Source organism: Arvicola amphibius, chromosome 5 (assembly GCF_903992535.2).
Source record: "Arvicola amphibius chromosome 5, mArvAmp1.2, whole genome shotgun sequence".
Lineage (NCBI taxonomy): Eukaryota > Metazoa > Chordata > Mammalia > Rodentia > Cricetidae > Arvicola > Arvicola amphibius.
The window spans coordinates 113,528,825-113,555,407 of NC_052051.1; the positions used below are offsets into that span (position 1 = coordinate 113,528,825).

General features: G+C 46.4%; 1 protein-coding gene across 1 annotated transcript in view; it reads right to left on the reverse strand.

Moving 5' to 3' along the window:
- Nucleotides 1–314: 314 nt before the first annotated feature.
- The window catches only part of Pfdn1 (prefoldin subunit 1), a 47,812-nt gene continuing 21,543 nt past the window's right edge, over nt 315–26,583 (reverse strand). Inside the window, exons 3-4 of the mRNA XM_038330880.1 lie at nt 26,133–26,217; nt 315–651 (exon numbers count right to left, since the gene is read on the reverse strand). Of these exons, the coding sequence (XP_038186808.1) occupies nt 568–651; nt 26,133–26,217 (169 nt within the window). The 3' untranslated portion in view covers nt 315–567. The remainder of the gene's footprint in view (nt 652–26,132; nt 26,218–26,583) is intronic.

Below are 26,583 nucleotides of genomic sequence, written 5' to 3' on the forward strand. Positions count from 1 at the left end.
GCTGTCCCGAGAATGTGTAAGCCATCTCCCCAACACCACTGCCCCCTTGGGGGTGCTAGAAAGCAGGACCACTGGCCCACCATGGCCAGACAAGACAGAGCCTTGGAGATGCTACTTGCTATTGAACTTGGTTTGGGAATTTGGGGAGAAAACAAGGAAGAAATCTTGAGGCTAGCTGTGGCTCTGTTCACCTATCAACTCCCTTCTTCCTCCTATGCCCTACACAGAGGCCTTTAAGGACCAGAAAGGGAAGAGAAAAGGGGTAAGAGCTGAGGAAGACACTTACTCTCTCCCTCAGCTGGAGAAACCAGATGTCACAGAGCAAGATGCAGCTTTTTATTGGTCTAACCCACATGCCTATTGACAGGCTTGGGCAGCCGTCTCCATCTGCCCTCCAGACTTCCTCTGTTGAGAGCTCCTGGCTTGCCGCCTGGAGAACAGTGTCCTGGGCAGGGTGGGGCCTGAAGGGGGCTCAAGGTGTTGGAGAGACCATGGGGCCGAACCCTGCAGAGCCCCTGCCTTGACAGGCTAGCAGGGGTCAGGAGGAGAGGACACTGCCAGCAGCTCCTACTGTGCCCTCCTTGCCATCAGCATCTCTCGGATGTTGTCCTCGGCTTCCTTAACACTCCGCTCCAGGTAGGACTTTTTCTGCTGTAATATGAGAAAGAAGGGTTAGGACCAAAGTGAGCAGGAGTAGGTATTACAGCCACAGGTTATGATGTCCTCCCTGGACAGTGATGCCAGCAGCATGCTGCCAGATAAAAGGCAGGGAAGTTCAGCTGCCACAGTACTCCCCACAGGCAGCAGGAAGACCTAGCCTGGTACAGGAAGCACAAATGCCCTGTAGGGAGCAGGCCATAGCGCCCTTCCCCCAGAATGAAGTACATGAGGATACACTAGATGAAGGCCAGAAAATTCCAGGACAAAGCTCCTGCCCCACAATGGGCTGTCTCTTCTAAGGGTTTTCCATGGCCTGAGCCAGGCATCCATAGCCCCTGGTGTGTAGGGCAGACAGCATGCACGCACTGTGAGGCAAGCCCAGAGCAGCAGTCGACTGCACAGCTCAGGCAGGCAGATGAGTCAGGGAGCAATCTGCTTTTCTAATGAATCTGATGCCGCCACGATCCAGAGCAATGACACACCGTTTAGTAAAGCAGTCTTATGGAAGCTCACCTCTTGTCCCATCTGGGTCCTAAATTAAAAATCTCAACTTCAACAAAGAAACATAACTACTTTCAGAAAACAGACCAGGACCACAAAGATTAGTCAAAGGAAATGACGTGTGTACATTATTTGCTCTGTGCTCATTCCAAAAGTATGGTGGCGTTGCCACAGTCTCCTGTCCTGGGAACAGAGTTGTGGCCGTGTTTCCACTTAGTAGACATGACAGTGCCCATTGGAGGACACTCAGAACCACCCCTCCCAGGTACGTATGACTGAGGGAGCCCCACTGGGGTTTAGTGCTATTACTGCCTTCACCCAGAGTGCCTACATGACCCAGGGAAAGTCTAAGGCAGACAGCAGGTGGGCCACACATGACCGTGCTTCCAGGGACATCACGGCCTGCTCGACAGGCCCTCGCTTGCTTGGAAACTGAAGGTAAAGACAAGGAAGAAGCATATCTACAAGGTGGTCATTTGCATCAAACCTCTGATGTACAGTCTGCAGGTCTCTGCCTTAAACTACTCCCAAATGGCCAGTTAGTTATGGAGCAACACATTCCAATGCTCTGCCGAAGTAACACAAATCTGCACCAGTTCTTGTGTGAGCCTGCCTCCAGCCTGACCTTCCAGTCAAACCCCAGTCCCCTGACTCATCTCCCATCTGCCAACTTGCACCCACTTCCTTACAACACCAGGAGCACCATAAAAGCAATCAGGACTATGACAGTTCAGCGGCCCCAAATGTGTACTGTTGCTAAGGAATTTTGCTTAAGTACACTGCTAACCCTGATACAACCCATCACTGATAGAGTGGGGATTGGACTTCCCTTGATAAACAACCCTTAGAGTTCACTTTTGAGTGTGAGAGGCACACACTGATAACTGCTGGCTCACGGCTGAAGAATGTGCCCACGTAGAGCTAGTCACAGTGCCACACACACCACCTGGACGCCTTGGACGAGCCTCACAGGAAGTACAGACCAGGCTGGTGGAGAAAGCAGAACTCTCCCTGCCACAGCTAGCACTTAGGGACCTCGGTCTGTTGCCTTTGCTCCGACAAACCGAAGTCACAGATGGCAAAACCATAAACTTAGAACACCCTTGTTTTTCCCAGGCTTCTGAACAAATGCAGTCATAACCCTCAGCATTAAAACGTTTTATCTCATAGCATTTTTTCCTTCAATCTTTTTAAAAGATAATGTAAATAAGCTTTTCTCTCTTTAAATCTTGTCTGGTTGGTTTTTGTTTTTTCTTCTTCTTTTTTTTAACTTCCTTTTTGAGACAGGGTTTCTCTGGCTGTCCGGGAACTCGCTCTGTAGACCAGGCTGGCCTTGAACTCACAGAGATCCACCTGCCTCTGCCTCCCAAGTGCTGGGATCAAAGGCGTATACCACAACCAACCTAGTTTTTATTTTTAGAAGCAGGATCTCCCTGTGTAACCTGGGCTATCAGTAGATAGCCTAGGTTTGCTCTAAACTTGTAGTAATCTTCCTGCCTGTCTCCCAAGTGCTGATATTATAGGTACACACCATCAAACCCAGCCCTTCAATCTTCAGTTTAAATAAATTTAATGGGCAATTCTGAAAACAGCCAACCACTAACTCAATAGTTCCTGTCTCAGCCTCAAGTACAACTAAGCCCAATGACAACCAACCTAGACCATGGCACCTGCTGGGAGGTGAACTCTCACAAAAGGTATTCTGCAGCCCTGTCTCCCATGAACACACACCCTGAAGTCTCCAGATTCAATCCCATTATGGAGTCTAAATCCAGCTAATGTCCTTGAAAGAAGGTGATGTGCAGACAGGTCCCACACAGAGGCAGAACGTCATGTGTGCTCTAAGTAGAGACTTGAATGATTTGCCTACAAGCTGGAAAAGCAAAGCAAGCACTTTTTGAGGCCTTAATTCTGGACTCAGCCACCAAGAAATGGGAAAACAAATTGTTGCTTTGTTCTCCTAAATCTATGAGTCTGTGGTGACTTCTTAGGTAGCTAAGAAATCTACACAGCACCTGAGAAGATGTGTGTCCATACCAAAGCCGCCTCTCAACCGAGAGGACCCTCCTGATGTGTCACACCTCCGGCCACATCAACCGGGAAATGCCTCTAAACATTTAAATGCTGGGATCATACATCTCTCAATAACAACTGTGAGAAACTCAACCAAAAATACAAATGAAACCATAGGAGAGGATAAAGAAAACGAAGGAAGCAAGACTTAGGTAACCACTTCCTGACTGTAGTTTATTCCTGAGAGGTCAGGTCAGCTCCAGTCCTGAACTGGCTCTGACACTGCAAACGCAGGCACTGTCCACCACACCTGTGAGCCCTGCCTCAGAAGTATCGGGAACCTTCCTGAAGTGTCTCTGAAATATCTTTCTTCTGCTCCTGACCTCTACCCGGTGACTGGGGTCTTCCTTCCACAAAGCCTTCTCTTCCATAGCTTCCCACCTTAGAGGAAAAGGCAAAGCTACTTTGTCTGTGGGCTGATAAATCCCAACAGCATGGCCTGGGCAGCTTTTAACCACCAGTGTTCTGCAGGCTGGGGCGAAGACCAAGGCTGATGAAGGATCTGGTTGGCACTGTCTGGTCACAGACAATAGTTCCTCCCAGCAGTGTGCAAGTGAGGTCCTTGGTCTCTTGTAAGGACGCTAATCCCATTCAGAGGGCTCCACCCCCATGACCTAATGACTTCTCAAACCCAGCTCCTCCGGGCCTGAATCAGCGTCGCTCATCTGAGGAGGAATGTCCAGCGGGCAGACTGGGTCCTAGAGTCTAGAACAGTCGGTGTGCAGCAGCTCCTGCTGCCAACGTCGTGGAGCCCTGGCACACTCGCTGTTCCTTCTTCCCCTCCAAGTTTAATAAACAGGGAGCACGTACCAGAGGAAGCAAAGGCAGAAAGTGACCATCCTTCACAATGGCTTTCCTGTTTGGGTTTCAGTCCCTAACCTTTTGCCCCTGAATATATATAGGTTTAAAACTAAATCTTCACTGATGCCAACAGGGAGATCAGAGCCTTGACCTCACAAACATGGCAGGCCCTTAGGATTCAGCAAGTCAACTGCTATAGCTTAGAAAACAAACCTTTCTCTGGAGTCTGTAAGATACTACAGTAGCTGGTGCCAGCCTTGGGGCTTCTGTGAACTCCACTCGGACAATGGTCACCTGTGAGGTCCAGGAGCCCCCAGAACCCACCCTTCCAGCAGAAGTCCTGGGAAAGGCATGTGCTGTCCTCACAGCAGCCGCCTCCTGCCTCTCCAGTTCCCCTCAGAGCCCTTTCTCTAGGGAATTCTCTAGTCCCACCAAACCACAGAGCTGTGGCCGCAGTGACATTCTTGTGGGACCTTCTTTTGATAAAACTTCTGAGGCTTCCTGTGGGTTCAGCATGGCCAGGGACGTGATACTGCTGGAGTTCTCGCTCACAGAGCCAAGGTTCTTTTTCTGGGAGATAGTCTGAGGCTGGCTTTTCAGTCTCATCAGAGGGACAAGGTTCAAGTACTCAGAACTTTCCCAACATGACACAATCTCTCAGACAGACTCCTGAGGTAATTCACCCTGTGACTCTCCAGGCTTCTCTCTCTCAGGAACTCAATCCCTAACTCTCTTCGAAATCTGTCCTTTCCCCTTCCTGTTTGTCATGCCTTAGGGTTTAAAAAAGATTTTTGTTTTGTCTTTTTTTTTTAAAAGACAAGGTAGCCTGCTTTTTTTTTTTTTTTTTTTTTTTTTTAACCCAGGCTGCCTTTGAGCTCATGACGGGAATACAGGTGTGTACCGCCACACCAGCTACTATAAGCTCCCCTCTTCGCTTCTCGGCTCTTTCCATGTGTCCCTTGAATATGTCCCTCAAATTGCCCCCTCTCCTCAGCGCCACAGTAGGTCTCTGCCTAGCCCTGTGCTTCCTATCCAGGCTGCAGAGACAACAGGCAGGGCTGTCTTGTCTGCCTGAGATATTTTGTGAGATCCATGTCTTCAGAGGTCTTCTGTTGAGTCTGACCTATTCTGGCCAACTGCTTTCTCCTCACAGTGAACCCCAGCTTCTAGCTTCTCTAGACCCTTGCCAGCTTCAGAAAACTGAAGGCAAAGGCTATCTCCTCCTCCTCCGTCCCTTGACACCCCAGATTAAAAGTCCAAAGAACAGTATGATAGCTCATGCCTATCATACATACCCCAGCACCCAATTGTGACTTTAAAAAAGAAAAGAAAGAAGAGAAAAAGAAATAACAAAAACGGGGTTGGAGAGGTGGCTCTGTTGGTGGTGTGTAGATTCTCAGCACACACAAAGTGAGTGTGGTGGCCATGCTTGTGATCCTTGTGGGAGAGAAAGACACAGGACTGCCCTGGGTCCCACTGGCCAGATCCACTGAGCCCCTGCTGCAAAGGAGCAGGTGGAGAGCAGCTGATGAAGACTCCAGTCTCCCACACTGGAGGACATGCACAAACAGGCACACAAAGCACAGCCCAGACTTCTGACCACTCTCGGTCGTCAGACATGTAGCTGGTCCAAGCGGCAGTGCCCACCATGATGAAGCTAGAAAAAGGCCACGCTATACTAAAGGTAAGGGGGTCTATCTTGGCAGACAGGAAGCCAATGTGGAAAGCAAGGGGGAGAGGAAGAAAAAGGAAGGAAGACAACAGGCAGGACAGGAAGTTAGGAGGCAAAATGAGAAGTCTCCCTAGCCAGTGGGAGCATCTCTGGGACAGCAAGGATGTCTGATGGACTGGTGAGGAGAGTGTAACAGACAGGAGAGGTCAGGATGCGACAGGAGAGTCAGGTACTGACCACCCGTGAACTCCCACTGAAGATGCCGGACCCATGGTGACTGCAGAACCACAGCATTGAGGGACAAGCTCAAAGAGAACAAGCACCTTAGCAGGGTACGGCACCTGCATTCTTATAGAAACTACAGTAGGAACAGCCATTGGAGGCCGTTCTGCTGAAGGACAGGAAGTGGACAGACTCTAGTTTTCCTGCAGAGAAGCCGATGCTGCTCCCATCTGGGGTCATACCCTAAGCCAGCTGGATCCTCTGCTTCCTGTCCAACTCAACCCATCAAGACAAAGCTCTTGCTACACTGCTCCAGCATGTCAGAGCATAAACACGGGATGGGAGGGCCTTTCTTCTTCCAAACAAACCAGTGGCTAGACTCTAGGTCCCCCTGAGGTCATGTGACCTCTACTGCTATGAATACCATTGGTGAATAAAGAAACTGTCTTGGCCTGTTGATAGGGCAGAACTTAGGTAGGCGGGAAAAACTTAAACTGAATGCTGGGAGAAAGAAGGCAGAGTCAGAGAGAAGCCATGGAGCCATAGCTGGAGACAGGCGCTGAAACTTTGCTGGTAGGCCACGACCTCGTGGTGATGAACAGATTAATGGAGATGGGTTAAACTAAGATGTAAGAGTTAGCCAATAAGAAGCTAGAACTAATGGGCTAAGCAGTGATTTAAATAATACAGTTTCTGTGTGATTATTCTGGGGCTGAGCAGCCGGGAACCAACAAGCGGCCTTATTACAATACTGCCGCCTTGCCTAAGAGTTCCATTTAAGCTCCAAGAAAGCAGGGAGGCAAGGATGAAGGAAAGCTTACAGGGAGTGCAGGGCCAGGAAGGCAGATTGTCTAAAGCAATGGCAATGAGCAGGCTCCACCCAGTCATCAGCAGCAGGCAACTTAAAAGTGAGGACGAAAGCCCAGAAATCCTGTCCACTGGCCGGCACTGATACAGGCTGGGACACTGGTTCAGCAAGGGTTAGGGGGAGAAGGGACCCGGAGAGCAGCGGTTTCTCGTGTGGTTCCACGCCAGAAGCAGAGCATCAGCAGGGAACTTGTCAGAAATGCACATTCCTGGGCCCCAACCAAGGCTCACTGAATCAGAAACTCTGGGTTGAGTCCCATAATCTGTGTTTTTACAGCCATCCGGTGGTTCCAAAACCTGCTGAATCCTGAGAGCCAGCGTTCCAAATCAGGAGCCAGGAAAATTTTCCAATGAAAGGCCAGATAATATAGTTTATGTTGTATGGGGCTGTCTGTTACTGTAACACGACAGCGGCCACCGACAATGTGTGAGTCAGTGGTGTGGTTTCTCTAGCCCGCACAGCAGGCCTTGGGAAACAGACTGGGGCCCAGATCTGCTTGGCAGCTGTAATTTGCCAGCCTCTCTCCTCAAAAAAGACGGAGCTTTACAGGGCGGAGTGAGCAGAGCAGTGGAGTCACAGTGACTTTAATCAATGAAAACTAACACGACCATTTCCATGAACTCATCTTTCCATCTGTCCACTCATTCATTCAGCTCGCTTCACGGAACAGCTTTCCCGACTTTTTCCTTCAACTGGAAATGTCCTGGTGTCAGACATTCACGGCACCCCACTCCCAGCTGCCGGGATGAGGCCCCATTCACGGAGGGGGGGGGGAAGGGGCTCTCTGCCTTCTGCTTCATCAAGTGACTTCAACTGGAAAGCAGATGACAACCCACTGACACGCCCCCACCCCCATATTCCACCCAGCTCAGGGCATCCACTAGATTCCACACCTTCAGTAACTGTGCCCCTCCAGGCTGAACTGTCACCACCACCTCGAGACCTCCCAGCACCAGTGCCCCACTCTGCTCTAGCACGTCTTCAGTCACGGTCCAGTGTGCCACCGTGCCCCTTCCCTACCTACCCAGCTTAGGTGCCACAGACCAGCAAAGGAATTTTTAATTTTCAAAAAAACAAAAGCAAGCTGGGTGTGATGGTGCACGCTTTTAATCCCAGCACCCAGGAGACAGGGGCAGGCAGATATCTGTGAGTTTGAGGCCAGCCTGGTCTACGAAGGGAGTTCCATGATAGCCAGGACTGTTACACAGAGAAACTTTGTCTCAAATAAACAAACAAACAAACAAAAAATGGGACTGGAGAGATGGCCCAGCAGTTAAGAACACCGGGGGGGGGGGCAGGGAGGGCTCTCCAGAATCTCGAGATCAATTCCCAGCAACCACATGGTGGCTCACAACCATCTACAGTGAGAACTGATGCCCTCTTCTGGCCTAAAGGTGCACAAGCGTATGGAGCACTCACACATAGAATAAACAAACAAATCTTTAAAAAGCGACCTTATTGGCCCCCCTTTCTCCTTTGCCCTCTACCTCTGTTGCATTTGCCTAGAAGATGTTAGCCTATGTTAAAGCAGTCACCTACGCACACCTGCAAGGCTAGGTACTGCTGGAAGAAACGTTTCAGTGTGCAGAACAGTGCCACAGACCATGACCCTTAATGGATACTCATTGGCCAGAAACCCTATTAAAGTCCTCAGCATGTCCGCCTGTCTGCGCTCCAAAACTAGTTCATACTCGTTGTCTCTGTCTTCTTGAATCTATTCTCCAGTCTCCCTCAGTTCACCAAAAGAAAGAAAATCTAACGATCAGTGCTTTCTGCTGCTGAATCTAATGAACCCATGTGTGAGATGCACCCCTCCCCACTGTTAAGACGGACGGTGTCCCTTCCTTTCTATAGGAATCAAGATCAGTCTCCTACTTAAGCAACAGTGAACTCCTGGTATTGATAATGACTCTCCAAACCACAATAAATAAAAGTGAATTTTAAAGATGTTTTCAAGAGGGGTGGTGTGGAGACATGCTTGACCTGGTGTGGATTTTGAAATTGCAATGCCCACCTCCAGTGACACACTCCCTGCAACAAGGCCACACCTCCTAATCCTTCTCACATAGTGCCACTCCCTGATGATCAAGCATTCAAATATATGAGCCTATGTGGGCCATTTCTTTTTTAAAACCACACAGAACGTAATAGGGTTCTGAGTGAAAGCAGTCCACAGGAGGAAGCATCAGAGGTAATCAAGGCTACTGCAGAGGTGCTTCTGAACACAGACCAGGGCAGGTGTGCTTAGAGGACTGGGTATCAACAAAACTGGAGCACAGAGATGGGCAAGTGAGAATCAGTCAAATTACAGTCTTGTTGTGGGGTATTTTGTTTACACTCTGACACTCCAGAGACTACCAATAAAGCTTACCTTGAATCAGAGGGCAGTGTTAGCTACTAGTTGACCAGAATTAGCCTTAGAGGTTTTAGAGGACCCAGGACATAAAGAAAGACACAGAAAGTAGTAGGGAGGGGCTTAGAATGATTCACAGGCCTTTTTTTGGACCAAGGAGAGAGAGGGGGCGGGGAGGTCACTGGTTGCTTCTCTGGCCAATCAGGTTTTTACCCTGATATCCAATTCCCACAAGTTTTACTTACTAACAGAACAATACAAGTAATTGCTTCAGGGTCTTCTTGTTTGTTTGTTTGTTTGTTTGTTTGTTTGTTGTTTGAGACAAGGTCTATCTACACAGCTCTATACCAGAACTCACTATGTAGCCTGCTACCATGGACCTCAGATCCACTTGTCTCTGTCTCCAGGGTGCTGGGATTAAAGGCACAGATCACCATGCCCAACCAATTATACAGGGACTTAAACCACCAAAGTTCCAGTATTTATCTTAAATGCAAAATAAAGCCACAAGGTTTTAAACTCTGCTAAGAAAAGTCAAATCTTTTCACAGAATCTCCTTCTGATTGAAGCTCAGAATGAAAACACAGCTTCCCTCAGAAGGGCCTATGAGTCATGAACAGGTAACAGGTGTGCTCAAGACAGTGTCTCTTTGTCCGCAGCAAAGCTGCTGTCAAGGCTAAGCATCCTGGGCCAGTTGCCTGTGATGTGCAGATAGTGTCTGAGTTCTATGGTCGAGAGATGCTGTGAAGTACAGGATTACAGACCGCACATTTTAAGTGCGGGAATTTTCCAGGGCGCTGCAGCAGTCTTTAAAAGAGAGTGTCTTACCCACATCCTCCCCCAAGTCAGGCAGGGGTGGTGCTCACCTTAATCCCAGCAACTCAGAAGGCAGAGGCAGGAGGATCTCTGTCTGAGTTCAAGTCCAGCCTGATCTATAATGGAATTCTAGAATAGCTGGGGCTACACAGAGAAACCCTGTTTCAAAAAACAAACAAAAAAGGGACAGCATCCTAGTGGTGACAGTGAACAGTGAATATAAAAAAAGAGATTTTGGGAGGGGAGAGGCAAGGCAGGGAGCAGAGAAAAATGTAGAGCACAATAAAAATCAATAAAATAAAATTTAAAAAAAGAAAAAAGAAAAATAGAGAGATTTTAAGAAACATCGTGAGGAAGGGTAACAACAGAATTTCACCCAAACCTTCACTGTAACCTGCATGAGGTATCAGATGCTGGGGGAGAGGACGAGACGGGAATGTTCTCCAGACAACCCACCTTGCTTGGACTTGCATGCTGGCTGGCTGGTATCACCTTTTACTGAGCTTAGGAATCCAGGACCAGGATTGCAAGGGAAGATTACAATTTTTATTTTCAAAATACTGTGTATAAGGCACCTATAACATCTACCCAAGGTAGATGTGAGGTGAAAACCAGACTGGACCCGAAGTCGGCCAGAGACGTCAGTCTGGGGAGATGGTGTGGTTAATGAACTGCTTGCTGTGCACACTTGGGATCCCAAGTCCAATCCACGCTCCGTGGGCCAGACCACGGACAGCAGCACGCTCCCCAAAGCTGGAGGCAGAGCAGGTGGACCCCTGGGACTTACTTACAAGCCAGCCAATCTATCTACCTGGTGAGCTCCAGGCCTATGAGAGACCCTGTCCAAAATATGAGGAAAGCCACCCAAAGTTGACTTCTGACCCCCACGTGCACATAAGCGCCTGCACACACGTGAACAAAACGCCAGCACTCAGGAGGCAGAGCTATATAGTGACTTCCAGCTAGCAAGATACAAGAGACCCTGAATCAAAAAACAGAAAGTTGGGAGTATAACTTGGGAGGTTGAGGATGTAATGTAGTTCAGAACATAGTACCTACCTAATACATGTGGAGCCCTGGATTCAGTTCCCAGGACCACCAAAAGATGAAAACTAAAATCTCTGTCACACACATCCTTATAGATGTATGGGCAGTAGGATGCTCCGTGGGTAAGGGTGCCTGGGTTTGATTCCCAAGACTCCCGTGATGGAAGAGAACCCATTCCTGCAAACTAAGATATGAGTGACAGTGGAAGTCATGAGAAAGGATGACACTAGAGAGTGTAAAAGATTTACCTTAAAGAAATTCAACAGCTTCTGACTGGAGATAGACAAGGAACTAACAGGCTAAAGAGAAGAAAAAAAACAAGAGGAAAGTGGCGTAGGAAGACATGAGATCTGACAGGAGCAGTGACAATATCACTAGTGGTGCCTGGTACGGACGAATGGGGACACACACACGCACACACGCACACACGCACACTCTGGGAGAGAAAGTAGGGTTACACATAGGAGGAAGGAGAGGAGGGAAGGAGGAATGGAGGCAGGGAAGATGGGCTGTGTGGGAAAGGAGGGTGCTATATAGTTTCTAGGCTATCTTCTACTTTGTGGCCTGACCCCTAAGTTTCATGAAAGAAATGAGGCGATATTGCAGTTGTCAAATGTTTTCCTTGTCAGACCCAGGACTGCTGCGGACGCATGCTCATAACCAGGCAGAGAAGGCCAGAAGTGCTTGCTCAGGAAATACAGCAGCCAAGAAGATGTCCTCAGAGATCATGAAAGGCCAAGGCTGAAAATCCCATTAAGTACTTGGAGATCAGCAAAAGGCAACAGAGAACTACCAGTATCCTCACAGAAACCCTGCGGGATTGCCTGTCTCAGCTGACAAATGTTACAACCTACACATCACAGGTCTCTTTCCAGGAGAAAAATACAAGGGTTTAGTATATAATCAAGAATATGGAGACATACTTTAAAAAAAAAAAAATCAAGGATTTTCTTAATATATATTATATTTGCTTTTCCAAGATTAAGAAACGGTTCATAGGGTTGGACAGATGGCTCAGCAATTAAGAGCACTTTCTGTCTTTCCAGAGGACTCAATTCAGTTCCCAGCACCCACACCGTCTGGTGACTACTGTGATCCAGCCCCAGAGGCTCAGACGCTCTTTTCTTCTCCCTGGGCACCTACACATACATGGCACACACACACACACACACATGCACAGCAACTGCTTTAAGGTTCTTAAAAAGAAGGAAACAAGGATCTCAGTAAAAAGAACCGAGGGACTCACACTCCAGCAGCAATGCTGCACAAGCAGTGGCTGCCCGGGTTCACCCTGCCCGTCTTAGCAGGAGCCAGAGATCAAGTGTGCACGGCAGAGTTTGGCCTGAAGGCCCAGTAAAGCAGAGTGGACAGGGTGTGCCTGGGCTGGGAGAGGAAGCCGGAGCCAACACCTCACATTCTTGGAGGTGGGGGTGTGACTGACTCAGCTCAGTTGGGGACAGGACTCCCACAGGTGTGTGAACTTGTGGCCAGGCTCTCTGATCCAACTAAATCAAGAACTGCTGTTTTCTTACAACTCAATAGCAAAAAGAGCAATTAAAAAAAAAAAAAACAAGCAAAGGGAGTAGGGAGCCGTTCTGTGGGTAGTGCACTAACTAATTTAATTTTAATTAAACTAATTTTAATGATCTAAATTCAATCCCAGCTCACACGGTGGAAATTGTCCTCTGGCCTCCACACAACACATACACACCTTCATACATAATAAACAAAATTTAAAAATAAATTAAATCGAAGAATGTGAAAACAGAATTTTCTTTTTAAAATGACATTAATGAAAAGCCGGGCGGTGGTGGCGCACGCCTTTAATCCCAGCATTCGGGAGGCAGAGGCAGGCGGATCTCTGTGAGTTCGAGGCCAGCCTGGTCTACGAGAGCTAGTTCCAGGACAGGCTCTAAAAAAGCTGCAGAGAAACCCTGTCTCGAAAAACCAAAAAAAAGAAAAAAAAAATGACATTAATGGTCAATCAGCACATGAAAAAAATGAAAAAAATAATTCAACATCACTTCAAAATAACAAGTGTTGGTAAGGATGCAGAGAAACTGGAACCTTCTGTGTTGACGGCAAGAACATAAGGGGTGCAGATACCATGGGCAACAGCTGGGGAGAAGTTAAGGCATTACGTCATATGACCTGACAGCTTCCACTGGAAGTGACACCAAGAGTGTCAATAGCAACCTGAGACCTTCCTCAGCCAAGGCAGGGACAGTGCGCATGCCCATGAATGTTTAAGACATTATGGAATATTCATACTATGGATTATTATGCAGACAAAATGAGGGGGGGAAGTATTGGTAAATGCTGTATCACAGATAAACCCTGAAAATAATTACGCTAACCCCCAAAAGTTATGTTATACAAACAACAAAAATAATCAATCTAGGGCCATGGTGATGACTTGGCAGGTAAAGGTGGATGGTACCAAGCCCCACACAGCCTGTATTCAATTCCTGGAACCCACACCACAGGAGAGAACAGACTCCCAAAGCTGTCCTCTGACTCCATACAGATGATATGGCACAAGTATTCCTACACATAATTCACACGTGTGTGCACATTAAAGAATAAATAAAAGTATAATGCAATTTCTAAAGAAAGTCAGGCAATCTAGAAACAGAAAACAGATGAATGGCTGCCACGTGGAGAGTCAACGGGAGGAGACTGTGACCAGTATGCAGGCTGGATTCCTTTGGGAAGTCTTCTGGAATCACGGTAGTGACGGTTATGCGACAGTTTTAGTTCGGTTTCATTTTATCTCAATTAAAAAAAGGTCTTCACAAACCGATGCACCACACAGGTGAGGCACTGTGCTGCAGCCTGTCTGGAACAGGTGCAACAGAGAAGGAGCACCTAGCGGATGCCACCCCAGTTGTACCCCAAGCAATCTGCAGCCACCCAGAAATGTAAGGGAACCACGCACACAGTGGCCAGGGAAGACAAACCGACACGCTGATTTCTGAAAATTAACTTTACTGCTGTAAGCAGAAACCCTAAGCATTTAGACTACTGAATTAATAGGGAACTCAGAGAGGCAATGAGCAAACAAAGGCAAGGAAACTTCCATGTGATCACATTACTACTCCCCAATTGAGTTAACATATTTAAACAACTGAAAAAATAGAGATATGGCCACCGGAAGCCCATAAAAGGACCTGGAAACGGTGAAAACAAGCTCAAAGCCACGGCAGGCACAGATGCATGAGTCACAGGCACCGCCTGGCTGATCTGTGTGGGTCAACAGAGGGCAGAACTGAGACTACAAATTGACTCCGATATCAAAGGGCTATTTATAAAGCTTTCCAAAAATCTTGGCTTTTGCTTCATCAAATGGAAAGGGAAGGAGGCTCCCTTATACCTACCTGTCCATATCACCCCAGGAGACACTGCTGTCTCTAAACTAAACTTCTAGGCTAGACAAGCAACCAGGACCTTGTTCCCAGCCAAGTGCTCTAACAGAAAGACCAGGTCCACATCACCCACTTCTCCGTCCAGGGTGATTGATACAGAGTTCAGACCATGATGAAATCATTCATGGACCTAACGTCACAGTTGTCATTTGTCCCCAACTCCACACCCACCCATGCTACCATGGAACTGGTGTAAACAGACTGCAGTTTCATATGCTATTAGCTCTGATCTAAGTAGCTGACATAATACCAATTAAATTTATAATGACTTGGGAGTAATAAAAGTGTCCTTGGCACAATTCTCTATGCAAGCATGATTCAAGGGGTGGTTTTATTTTGCCCTTTCTTCAACCCCTAGGTGCCAGGCTATGGAGAAACCACTCATAATCTCTACTCAGAGCTGATGTTTTAAGAGAATTAGCATTTTATAAAAAGATCAAAAATCCTAGAACATTCAAGCATTCCATAAGAATCCCACTTCTTGGGCTAGTAAGAGGACTCAGAGTAAAGGAAGGTGTTTGCTACCAATCTCTGGAAGCCAGAGCAGGAGAGAACCAAGATACACACACACACACACACACACACACACACACACAGAGAGAGAGAGAGAGAGAGAGAGAGAGAGAGAGAGAGAGAGAGAGAGAGAGAGAGAGAGAGAGAGAGAGAGAGAGAGAGAGAGAGAGAGAGAGAGAGAGAGAGATGTTGGAAATAATTTTCATTTCTTTAGAGCCAAAGTGAATGATGGCATGAGTTGGGGTCTGGTGACAGGATTCTGGCTTCCCATCTGATGCCCTCTCTTTCTCTGACTTGGTCCTAGCCCTGCAAAGCACATGTGATCTTTATTTCCCAACTATGGGCAAAGGACACCAAATCATGAGATGGTTTTCTCCATTCTCCATGGCTGTTAAGAAATCAGAGCACCAGATACCACACTTACATTCTCCAGTCTAGCAGCGAGCCCTAAGTTTATGCTTCTTGGAGGAGTCTCAGGGCCCCATGGCACACTTAAGTGAGGTAAACTATAGTTTCAACAGTAGATTCTTCAAACAAAATACAGAAAGTTACTTTTTCTTGTGGAATTTACTACAACAGTTTAATATCAACAAGCTACATCTACTTATGTAGACAGGGCTTTAAAACCTGCTATTGAGTAAAAAAAAAGTCATTGAGAGATCTGCACGGCACCTCATCCATTGTGTATCTACAGCATGAACACAGCCAACAAAAGTGTTCCGTGGCCACTCAAACAAATGAACTAGGAGGGGCTGTGGGGTCTCCTTCCTTCATTTGTTAGCTGCTTCTGGCTAACAACGAGGCTACACCGCTGGGGAGAGCGCTTTTCAGACTCCAGACTCGTCAGTGGTGGTGGTGGTGGCTGTGGTGGCAGTGATGGCAATGGTGGCGGGCTGGTGTGTGTGGAGGGGGCTGTTGGGGCTTCTTTTTAGGTCATTTTGTTCTCTCACTATGTAATCCTGACTGGCCTGGAATTCACTATGTAGACCAGGCTGGTCTGGAACTCAACAAATAGATCTGCCTCCCCCTCCGGAGCACTGAAAGGTGTGTGCTTCTGCATCTAGCTTTGGTTTCTGTAAAAACCAGAATTATAGCTAGATACTGGGGAAAGGCTTGCCTAGCATGTGCAAGGTCCAGGGTTCACACTCCAGTGTTGCCAAGAGGAAACAATCAAGCTTTCGTTTGTTAGTGCTGGGTGACAAGCACACGTCTGCTTGTTGAGACAGGGCCTCACATAACCCATGCTTCTCTCTACATCCCTACTTCTGACCTTCCTCTTGAGCGCTGGGATTGCAAGTCTGTGTCCCACACCTGGTCTACATGGCACTGCTGACCAAACTCAGAACTGAGTTACATCCCAGTCCCAAATGCTGTTTAAATTTTACATACCTATATGTCCTGATTCTTTTCCAATTAAAAAAAAATTTTATGAACATTTGATGGCAATACACATGATCAGTACACAGGTACAGTGGCACACGCCTTTGATCCCACACTTGGGAGGTAGAGGCAGGTGGATCTCTGTGAGTTCGAGACTGGTCTACACAATGAGTTCCAGGGCCACTTAGGGCTATCTAGTTGAGACCCTAGCTCAAAAAATTCAAAAAGAAAAAAAAAAACACAAACAAAAACAGGTGTCGGGCTCATATCATAAGTAAATAATAAATTACTCATGTGCAAGACTTAATACTTTTAAAATTAGTTTTGAAACTTCAAGACTGACTAGAAAACACTGGTGTACAGAGGTTAGCAACATCTGTTCCTATGAACACGTGGACTATCTACAGCGGATCACCTCTGGGAGCACAGGGCACACGGAACAGTGTGAGCAAACACAGCGAATGAGTCACTGGCACCAGGAACAGCTACTTACTCAGAAGTAGAACTCGGACCAAGGGAGTGAAAGTGATGCCAGCCATTTCCTTTCAGGCCCCTCCTCCTAGACCTTTCCACCCTGACACGGCCCTGCCCACATCATCTGTGATTCAAGTCCCTCCGTCTCAGCCCCTCTAGCTGTGGGGAGGTGACAGCTAGCCCTATCCCAGTCAATTAGTGACACTTTCCCCAGAGTGCTTAGATCTGTGTGTGCAAAGTTCCAATTTAACAGCTGGCATTGTACCACATGTCTATAATCCCAGCAGGTAGAGACTGAAGGATCAGGAGTTCAAGTCTTCCTCAGCTACACAGTGAGTCTGTAGGCCAGTTTAGGCTATCCAAGACCCTGCTTGCTTCAAAACACAAAACAAAACCAAAAACTTCCACCACATCTTAAAAGGTGGAGAATGCCTCCATCTTGTGAACCTGTCCCAGACCCTCTCCAACAGGAGAAGGGATGCAAAGTGCAGGAGGGAGAGAGGATTCCAGGACACAGGACAAAATCCCAGCCCTGCCTGACTCCTCTCTTCCACACTGAGACACAATCACCTTCTCTGCCTTCATATATATCCACCGTCATAGTCCAAGATGGCAGAACCTACCACCTGGATGGCGCAGAAGCCTTCATCAAACTAGCTGCTGAGGCCAGCAGGGGATGTAAGAGATGAGTAAAAGCAGAGCATGCTGGCACACACCTTTAGTCCTAGTAATCGGGAGGCAGAGGCAGGTGGATCTCAGAGGCCAGCCTGGTCTACATAGTGAGTTCCAGGATAGTCAGGGCTACATAGTGAGACTCTGTCTCAAAAAAATAAAAAGCGTGTGTGTGTGTGTGTGTGTGTGTGTGTGTGTGTGTGTGTGTGTGGTAAAGCGAGCACTCCCAAGCCTGCAGTATCCAAGCTGCATGTGAACACCAGGCTTCCCTCAGACACACTCAAGCCTTCCGTCCAAAAAATCTGCAACGAAAACAATCCAGTTTTTGGCTCTGGTATTAAAATGGTCAGATTCAGACACTATCCCACTCCAAATCAAAACAGGAATTATGCAAAGAAAGGATTTCAGATGAGACTATAGCAACCTAGACTATGAAAACCCAGGCAAGTCCTCAGTCGGTTAAGTCAAGAAAAACTGCAGAACACCAGAAGCCTAACAAAGTCTTCCTGGTTTCCACCCAATTCACCTCTCTCTGTGACACACACAGGGGGACAGGAAGACATGCAGGGACGCTCCAACAGCTTCTCAGACACACAGACTGGGTTGCCTTGCCCAGCCTTAGTACATGGGGAGGTGCTTAGTCCTACTGCCATGTTTTGTTCATATCCATGGGAGGCCTGCCCTTTTCTGAAGAGAAAAGGAGGAGGAGTGGATGGGGGCCCCTCGCCGTCTCCACCTCACACACTGGGAGGAGAAGAGGGAGGGGAAACTGTGGCCAGGGTTTAAGATTAATTAGTTAATTTTTAAAACCTGCTGAAAAAGAAGACAAAAAGAAAAACCCCATCAAATACAGGAAGGGCCAGCAAGATGGCTCGGTGAGTCAAGGCGCCTGCGGCAAAGCCTGGCTTTTGGTCCCCAGGACCTACAGGGCAGAAGGACAGAACTGACTCCTCGGTCAAGCTGTCTTCAGACTGCAAGCAGGAGCCTGTGCATGATCACACACAAAATAAATAATGTTTCAAGTTTTAAATTAAATGCAGGAAGGTGTATTGAAGTCACGTGTGTGGTTAACTTTTTAATCAACCTGACTAAACACCTGGTTAGGACCAAGTACATTTCCTTTTCACACATTAACTTTCCCATTCAAACCACCAACCCTCATTTGCCCGCCTCCTCTCTCAGCACACACGTCTCGCAGTGCATCCCCACTATCAAAGCCAAAGCACAAGACCACAAATGCATGTTAATCTCAGCACAGACGGAGTCACAGCAAGCTTTGTGAGCCCCTGGCTCTGGCTCTCCACTGTAAATGGATGTGAGTATACAAGCCCTATGAGGTTTAAGAAAGGGAGCGCTCAATGGTCTTGTCAGTATTTTAAACAAACATCCAATGGGAATGGTACCAGGTTGCTTTCGCATTCCTCCTCAGGAACTAAACTGAGCACCATCCTATGTAAGGCAAAGGCCTTAGAACTCCCTTCCCTTATTTGTTATTTTAGCAATTTAGTGGACGACGCCTGACAACTAAACAGGCCTAGAATAGCTAAAGGGAGAGGGATTATCAAAAACTACCAGCAAAAAACAACGAAGTCACCACTTCCTCCCACCATAAGAAAGAATCATTTTCCACATCTTTGCAGCATCACACAATTTGAACCTTTGGAGTCACATATAAAAATAGTATTGCAGTACAGAACACCAGTGGAAACGGATAAGGTTTCCTGAACTGGAATACTGTTCCACGCTCACATCTATTTTCTTAAAAACAAAAGCAGAAATTGGGTGTGGTGGCCTATCTCTGTAATCCCAGCACTTGGGAAGCTGAAACAGAAGGACCAGGCATTCAAGAACAGTCTTGGTTACTTAGCAAGTTCGTAACGGCCAGGGCTACAGAGACCCCCATCTCAAAAGCAAAACAAAGCTGAAGTGAATAAAACTAAATTGTTTTACAAAAAAAAGTCAGGACTAGCCAGCAGGGGTTAAAGGCACTCGCTGCTTACGCCTGACTTCAACCCCAAATCCCACATGGTGAAAGAGACCTGACTTCCCCTCATCTACTGACCTCTGCCTGTGTACTTCAGTGTGCATGGGTGCATGCGAGAGTATGTGCACGCACACACACACACACACACAAACACACACACACACAAACACACACACACACACACACACACACACACACACACACCAGGCTGTGAGCCACCTGACAAGGGGGCTAGGAACCCAACTATGGCCACCGCAAGAACGATGAGCACCCCCTTTGCTGAGTCGTCTCTCCAGCCGCATTACAAACTACTTTTAAACCATGATATGAACATCTCTGACTTAACTTACCACCAAACTATGGAGGGAGATACCATCCTACCATGGATGTGCTCACTAAAGCTGGCAGAGCCTTCTCACTGAGGAATGAACCCTCTGCTTTTCCTGCACAGCACCTTTCTGTCTGTCTGTCTCAGGTTCTCATGGAGCCCTGGATGGCCTGGAACTACATAACAAAGGAAGACCATCAACTTCTGATTCCCCCTGCCTCTGCCTCCCAGACTGCACCTGTTTGGCCGGTATTTGTCTGTAGCTTGAAGCTGGCGATCCCCTATACTGTAAGAACAGCATCTGACCAAGTGAGAATGAGGGTAAGTGGAAGTCCACTAACTCCTCCTTACCACGTGGTTACACCACCAAGGAGCTGCCCACTAACATGAAGGAAAATTAAAAAAAGAACTCATCAAAAGAAACAAGCCTCTGGGTAGCCCAAAAAAGACCTGAGGCACAGGAAGCCAGGAGTCTGTATTTATGACTCGACATATAAAGTGTGTAGCAGCCAAAGCTGAGGTCAATAATCCTCTGAAGCATTCAACAGAACAATTGCTATGGGCACAAACACTACGAGAGGAGCAACAAGGCCACCTGGATTCAGATCCGTGAGAAGAGAACAACTGAGCCAAGATGCAGGAAACCCACCTCTGGGTTCACTGCGGTGCACATGTAGTTACTGAAGGGAAAGTTTAGCCGCAAAATGAAGGCTCACCATCAGGGAGGAGAGCCAATCAAAGGGATTGAAAAAGAATGTTAGATCCCCTAAAACTGGACTTATGAATGGCTGTGAGCTGCCATGTGGGTCTGGGAGCTGAACCTGGATCCTCTGCAAGAGCAGCAAGTGCTGGATCATCTCTCTCTCCAGTCTCAAAACAAATCTTTTTTGAAAAATTAAATGGTTACCTCAAAAGTAGTGAAAATAATTAACTAATTAATTTTTTTGTTTTGTTTTTGTTTTTTCGAGACAGGGTTTCTCTGTGGGTTTGGAGCCTGTCCTGGAACTAGCTCCTACAGACCAGGCTGGCCTAGAACTCACAAAGATCTGCCTACCTCTGCCTCCCAAGTGCTGGGATTAAAGGTGTGTCCCCCCCCACCGCCCGGCTGAGGATGCTATAGTCTTGAACTGTCACTTTAAAGAAATGAGTAATAGGGCTGGAGCTCAGCGGGTAAGAGAGCTCTTGCTGCTCTTCCAGAGGATCAGAGTTCAGCTCCCACACCTACATCAAGTGGCTCACTAATTAATTTTTTAAAAAGTCAGACATGGTGACACATGCCTTTAATCCAAGCACTGAGAGGCAGAGGCGGGCAGATCTCTGAGTTCGAGACCATCTGGTCTACAGAGGAGTTGGACAGCCAGGGCTATGCAGAGAAACCTTGTCTTGAGAATAAAAGGGGGAAAATGGGGTGAGATGGTTGTCAGGCATGGTGGCACTTTCCTTTAAACCCTGAACTCGAGAGGCAGGGGCAGGAGGATCTCTGTGAGTCTGAAACCAGTCTGATGTACATAATGAGTTGCAGGCCAGCCAGGGCTATAGTGAGACCCTGTCTCAAAAAGAGCAGCTGCATGTGGGGAGGGGCAAGGGGGGGTGCAGTGTGACCAGGGAGTGAAAAACAAACATTCTGGGCACCTCTGGTGTCTTGCCCATATCTGATTTCTCAGCCTCATAATTATTACGAGTATTTGCTTTATACTTCTTAAATTAAATTACTTAATTATTTTAATTAAATATTTAATACATGTTTCTTTGAATTCCATATGTCATTACAAAATAATTAATTAGACTAAAATTATAATGGGTTCTAAACTGAGTTATTCAAGCAGCTGAAATGGGTATATTCCATGCCTAAGATTTTTGAGTGATTTTTAAAGAATTTTTTATTATAATGGGGGGTGTGCATGCTAGTGGTGTCAACCCCCCAAGCTGCAGTTACAGGCAGTGTGGGCAGCCTGACTAGAGCAGCGGGAACTGAGTGCGGGTCCTGCTGAAGAACAGTGTGTGCTCTTAAGCACTGAGCCACCTCTCCAGCCTTCATGCTAAATGTTTTTAAAGCATTCTGGGACCTCCAAAGACAGGTCCCATCACAGAACCACTGCCAGCTCAAAAATGAAATATTTACAGCAAAACTGGATATCCACCCCAAGTGCCACCTGTGCTCTGGAAAAAATTACCCTCAGTGGGGAGAGTAAAACTTCCTTAATTGTAGGAATTCCCCCAAAATATGTTTTCATCAGGGATCAGAGCTAAGCCAGTTGTAGTATCACAGATGCCTCCTATCTGGTTCCCACATCAGTTCTCTTCCGCTTTCAGAATTTAATAAAATATTTTGGATTTTACGTATAGCCTGGGCTGGGGAAATATTTCAACAACCCTAATATTGCAACACTTTGCCTCAGAAATGGCACAAAGCCAAGGGCCAGAGGTCTGCGTCTCCTCATTCTTACTCCATCACTGCTGAGCTAACCAGGGTGGTGGCAAGGGTGGAACTCTGTTGGAGACAGAAGGAAAAGGCAGTGGCAGAAGAGCACACAGATGTGCCTAAAAGCAGAAAGAGACCATGATGAGGGTCAGCCTCAACAGTGCACCAACCAGAGACCCCGAAAGAGCAGCACTGAAACACAGAACAGCACAGGAGACAAATCAACAACTGCACTGACCACTCTAGCAGCGGATGCTAGAATTAAGTGGGAAGTTACTTTTAGAAGAGCTGAGACAGCCCTAAATAAAAAGCGTATGCCCTGAAGTGTGCAGGCAGTCACCATGGGCACTTACACCAGCAACAGCTTCTAAGTATCACTGCCCACTAGACTGGCGGATGAGAGGCGCATCCCTAAAGACCCATACAGAAGGAGCTCCCAGCAATCTTTCATCACGAACTGAAGAAAAATCAGAAACAAGAGAGAATTATTAAAATTGATGTGAGTCTGTTCTAGTGCACAAGTGGGTTTCAGGCTGCAGGAACAGACTATTAATGTGTGCAGTTAAAAAAAAAAAAAAAAAAAAAAAAACACCCGGGGCTGGAGAGATGGCTCAGAGGTTAAGAGCATTGCCTGCTCTTCCAAAGGTCCTGAGTTCAATTCCCAGCAACCACATGGTGGCTCACAACCATCTGTAATGGGGTCTGGTGCCCTCTTCTGGCCTGCAGGCATACAGACAGAATACTGTTTACATAATAAATAAATAAATATATTTTTAAAAAAAACCCTAAGAGGCAGGTTGTGGTGGCACATGCCTTTAATCCCAGTCCTGTGAAACCAGAGGCAGGAGAACTCTGAGGCCAGCCTGGTCTACAGAGTGAGTTCCAGGACAGCCAGGGCTACACAGAGAGACTCTGTTTCAAAAACCCAAAACCCAAATCCAAAATCAAAACAAAAGCTCATAAGAATTTTTTCAGGAAAATTTGCTTCAGGAAAGAAAAAGGATCTTGCACGTGGCAGCTGATGGTAAAAACAGGGGTCATTGGCCAGGAGGTGGTGGTGCACACCTTTAGTCCCAGCACTCAAGAGGCAGATCTCTGTGAATTCAAGGCCAGCGTGGTCTACAAAGTGAGTTCCAGGGCTGCAGGAATGTTGCACAGAGAAACCTTGTCTAGAAAAACCAAAACCAGAGGTCACAGGCAGAGCTAGAAAGTGAAGGCCTTCACACCACTGTTTTGTAGCTACTGCATTTCTTTTCTTTACTTGCATTTCTTTTACAATTAGAGAGAGAGAGAGAGAGAGAGAGAGAGAGAGAGAGAGAGAGAGAGAGAGAGAGCGCTGAATGCAGATGTCCACAGAGGCAAGAGGAGAGCACTGGACCTCCATAGGTGGTTGTGAGCCACCTGCCATGGCTGCTGGGACTGCACAGAGGTGTCCTGCGGGAGCTGCTCGTGCTCAAACTCATGAACACCTACTTCTCTAGGCCCCTGGAACATGTTTAAGTATAAAAGCTAAAAAAATAAGAGCAGAGAGTATAACACTTTCCATCCAAATCTGACCACCTGAATTTTAGCCCTAAAACCCACAGAACCAACTCCCAAAAGCTGACCCTGATCTCCACTCAAGTGTCATAGTGTACACACAAAAACACTAAATTTTGCACAAATAGTTAATGTACATTCATAACTTATTCAACAGAGATTATAAGAAAAAAAAACTCTGGGGGCAGCGCGACAGCTCTTCTGGTAAAGGCACTTGGCAACAAGCCTGATGACCTGTGCTCGATCTCTAGGTCCCACAGGGCAAAAGGAGAAACCAACTCTTGAGTTGTCCTCTGACTTCCACACGCAAGCCATAGCACATGCATGCTCCACCACCACACGAAAGAAAAACATCATTTCCATGCAGTAACCCAGTTTAACAATCCAATATACAGCTTTACATTCAAAAGCCAGGAGTGTTGGCATATACCCACAATCTCACAACTTAGGAATCGGAGACAGGAAGATCAGGAGTTCAAGGTTATCTTTGGCTACACAGCAAGTTAAAGGCCAGTATGAAATAAATGAAACTTAGTCTTGAAAGCCATAACACAACAAAATTTAGACACATATCAATGACTTTAGTACTGGTTTGTTTCCATAAAGCATTTAACCACATGGGGCTGAGGAGATGGCTCAGTCAAGTGTTTGCCGTACAAACATGAGGACCTGAGTTCAAATCCCCAGCACCCATGTAAAGAAGCCAAATGTGAAGTTTGACACCTGTATCATCACAGTTGGGAAGGCAGAGACTTGTGGGTTCCTGGAGAGCTGGCCAGCCAATCTGGCCACATCAGAGAGCTCCAGGTACAGCGAGAGACTGTCTCAAAAACTAGAGTGACAGAGAAATACCCAAGGTTGACCTCAGGCCCCCCACATGCACACAAACACATAACACAAATACACATGCACATGAACACATACACACACACACACACACACACACACACACCTAAAAACTTGCATTTTGCTATTTATTCATCAGAACAATTTTCAAATGTATTCACTTAGCTGCAAGAAACAATTTTTGTTTAATCTATATGACAGTTTCATTTGGGTTTCTCCTGAGTGAAGCTAACAGGAAGAGTATTTGCTCTGCAGCAAGCTCTGAGGCACAAAGGCAACAGAGCAGCTACAACAACAAACTGGCTACTGTAGGCTGACAGATTTTTTCTTTATGGTTTTTCTTTTATTTTTACATTGCATCTTTCCAAGCCACTAATATATCAAGTTAGTTTAAATTATCAGTCAAGCTAAAGTAAATCTATGAAGCTTTTCCACACTCCCAGGCCATGCCAAATCAGTGCCCTGAGAAACCCCCACTGACTAGAGGGGGTGCCTCCCCAGTTCAGCAGAGGGTTGAGTCATATTCTAAACCACTGCCTCAACAGTACTGACAGAAATTAGGTCACCTGACCTATGAAATCATAGCATATCCACCCCGGTCACAGGAAATCTTGGTACCTAAGAAACAGCCAATCTAAATGTTGTGATATACAGGATTGGCCCCTCACCAAAGCCCCAGAAAAAAATCCCATCAAAGGTCTCAACACATAAGAAAATTGTAATAAACTTGAGTTTCTCATCACTTTCTAATCTATTATCTTTTATCCAAGTTTTAAAGATGCTTGTTTTCCTTGTACACACCATCACTCAGACTGTTTATTAATTATGGCTCCCTACTTTGTTATTGTCTAAATCTAAGATAAAAGAATTACATGTGAAAGAGACAGTATGGTGAGACGCTCTGGCAGCTGCTGCTCTCGTCCACTATTCTGTCCGTCTCCCACAGCCCATTTAAACAATGTGCTGCTCTTTGTCTATGGCTTGTTTTGTTTCTTGTTGTTGTTGTTTTTTTTTTTTTTTTTTAAAGAAACTGTGTAGTAAAAGGCAATGTTCAGACCAACACCTATCTTTAAGAACTGCCTACAGGGGGCTGGAGAGAGGGCTCAGTGGTTAAGAGCACAGAGGACCTGGGTTCAATTCCCAGCACCCACACGGCAGCTCACAACTGTTTGTAAATCCAGTTCCAGGGCATCTGACCCTCATACCAATGCACATAAAATAATAATAATAAAATAAATTTATAAAAAAACTGCCTACAGCTTAAAAAAGTTTCATTTCTTATCTTCAAATACTGCTGTGAACATGGCTGTTCCACAGTTTTAACAATTACAGTGAATTAGAGAGAATGAAACTACGACCTAAAGTCTGCCGGTCACGTTTCCGTGTAACACAACACACGACCTGAAGTCGGCCGGTCACGTTTCCGTGTAACACAACACACGACCTAAAGTCTGCCGGTCACGTTTCCGTGTAACACAACACAAGGGTCATCACGTCTTTTCCCCACGAGCTGATGCTGTTGTCATGTGGACATACCTCCAGTTCTTTAATTTTTTCTTCTGCTACTTTCTGTTTTTCTAACAGCTGGTTGTGAATTACTTCCTTGGATTGTAGAATAAACCTAGAAAACAAAAGAGTTGAAAATTATGGCACATGGCTTCTGTTTCCCAGATCAATAGTTACACGCCCCCAAAAAAAAAAAAAAAAAAAAGAAAGAAAACAAAAACACCCTGTTACATTAAATACTCTGGAAACCATAATGGTTATAAGGTATCTCAGCCAAGGAAAAGAAAGGGTTAAAAGTACATTCTGTGTTCCTATTTAAAAGACAATCTGACATTAAAAATATTTATGGGTAGGAAAAAATGGCAAAGCATTAAAAAAAAATCTATCAAAAAGTCCACATATAAGCTACCAAAATTCCTGGTAACTTTGAGCCGTAGACTTTTGCGTAGACTCTAAAGCAGTATTTGTAAACTGCAGTGTC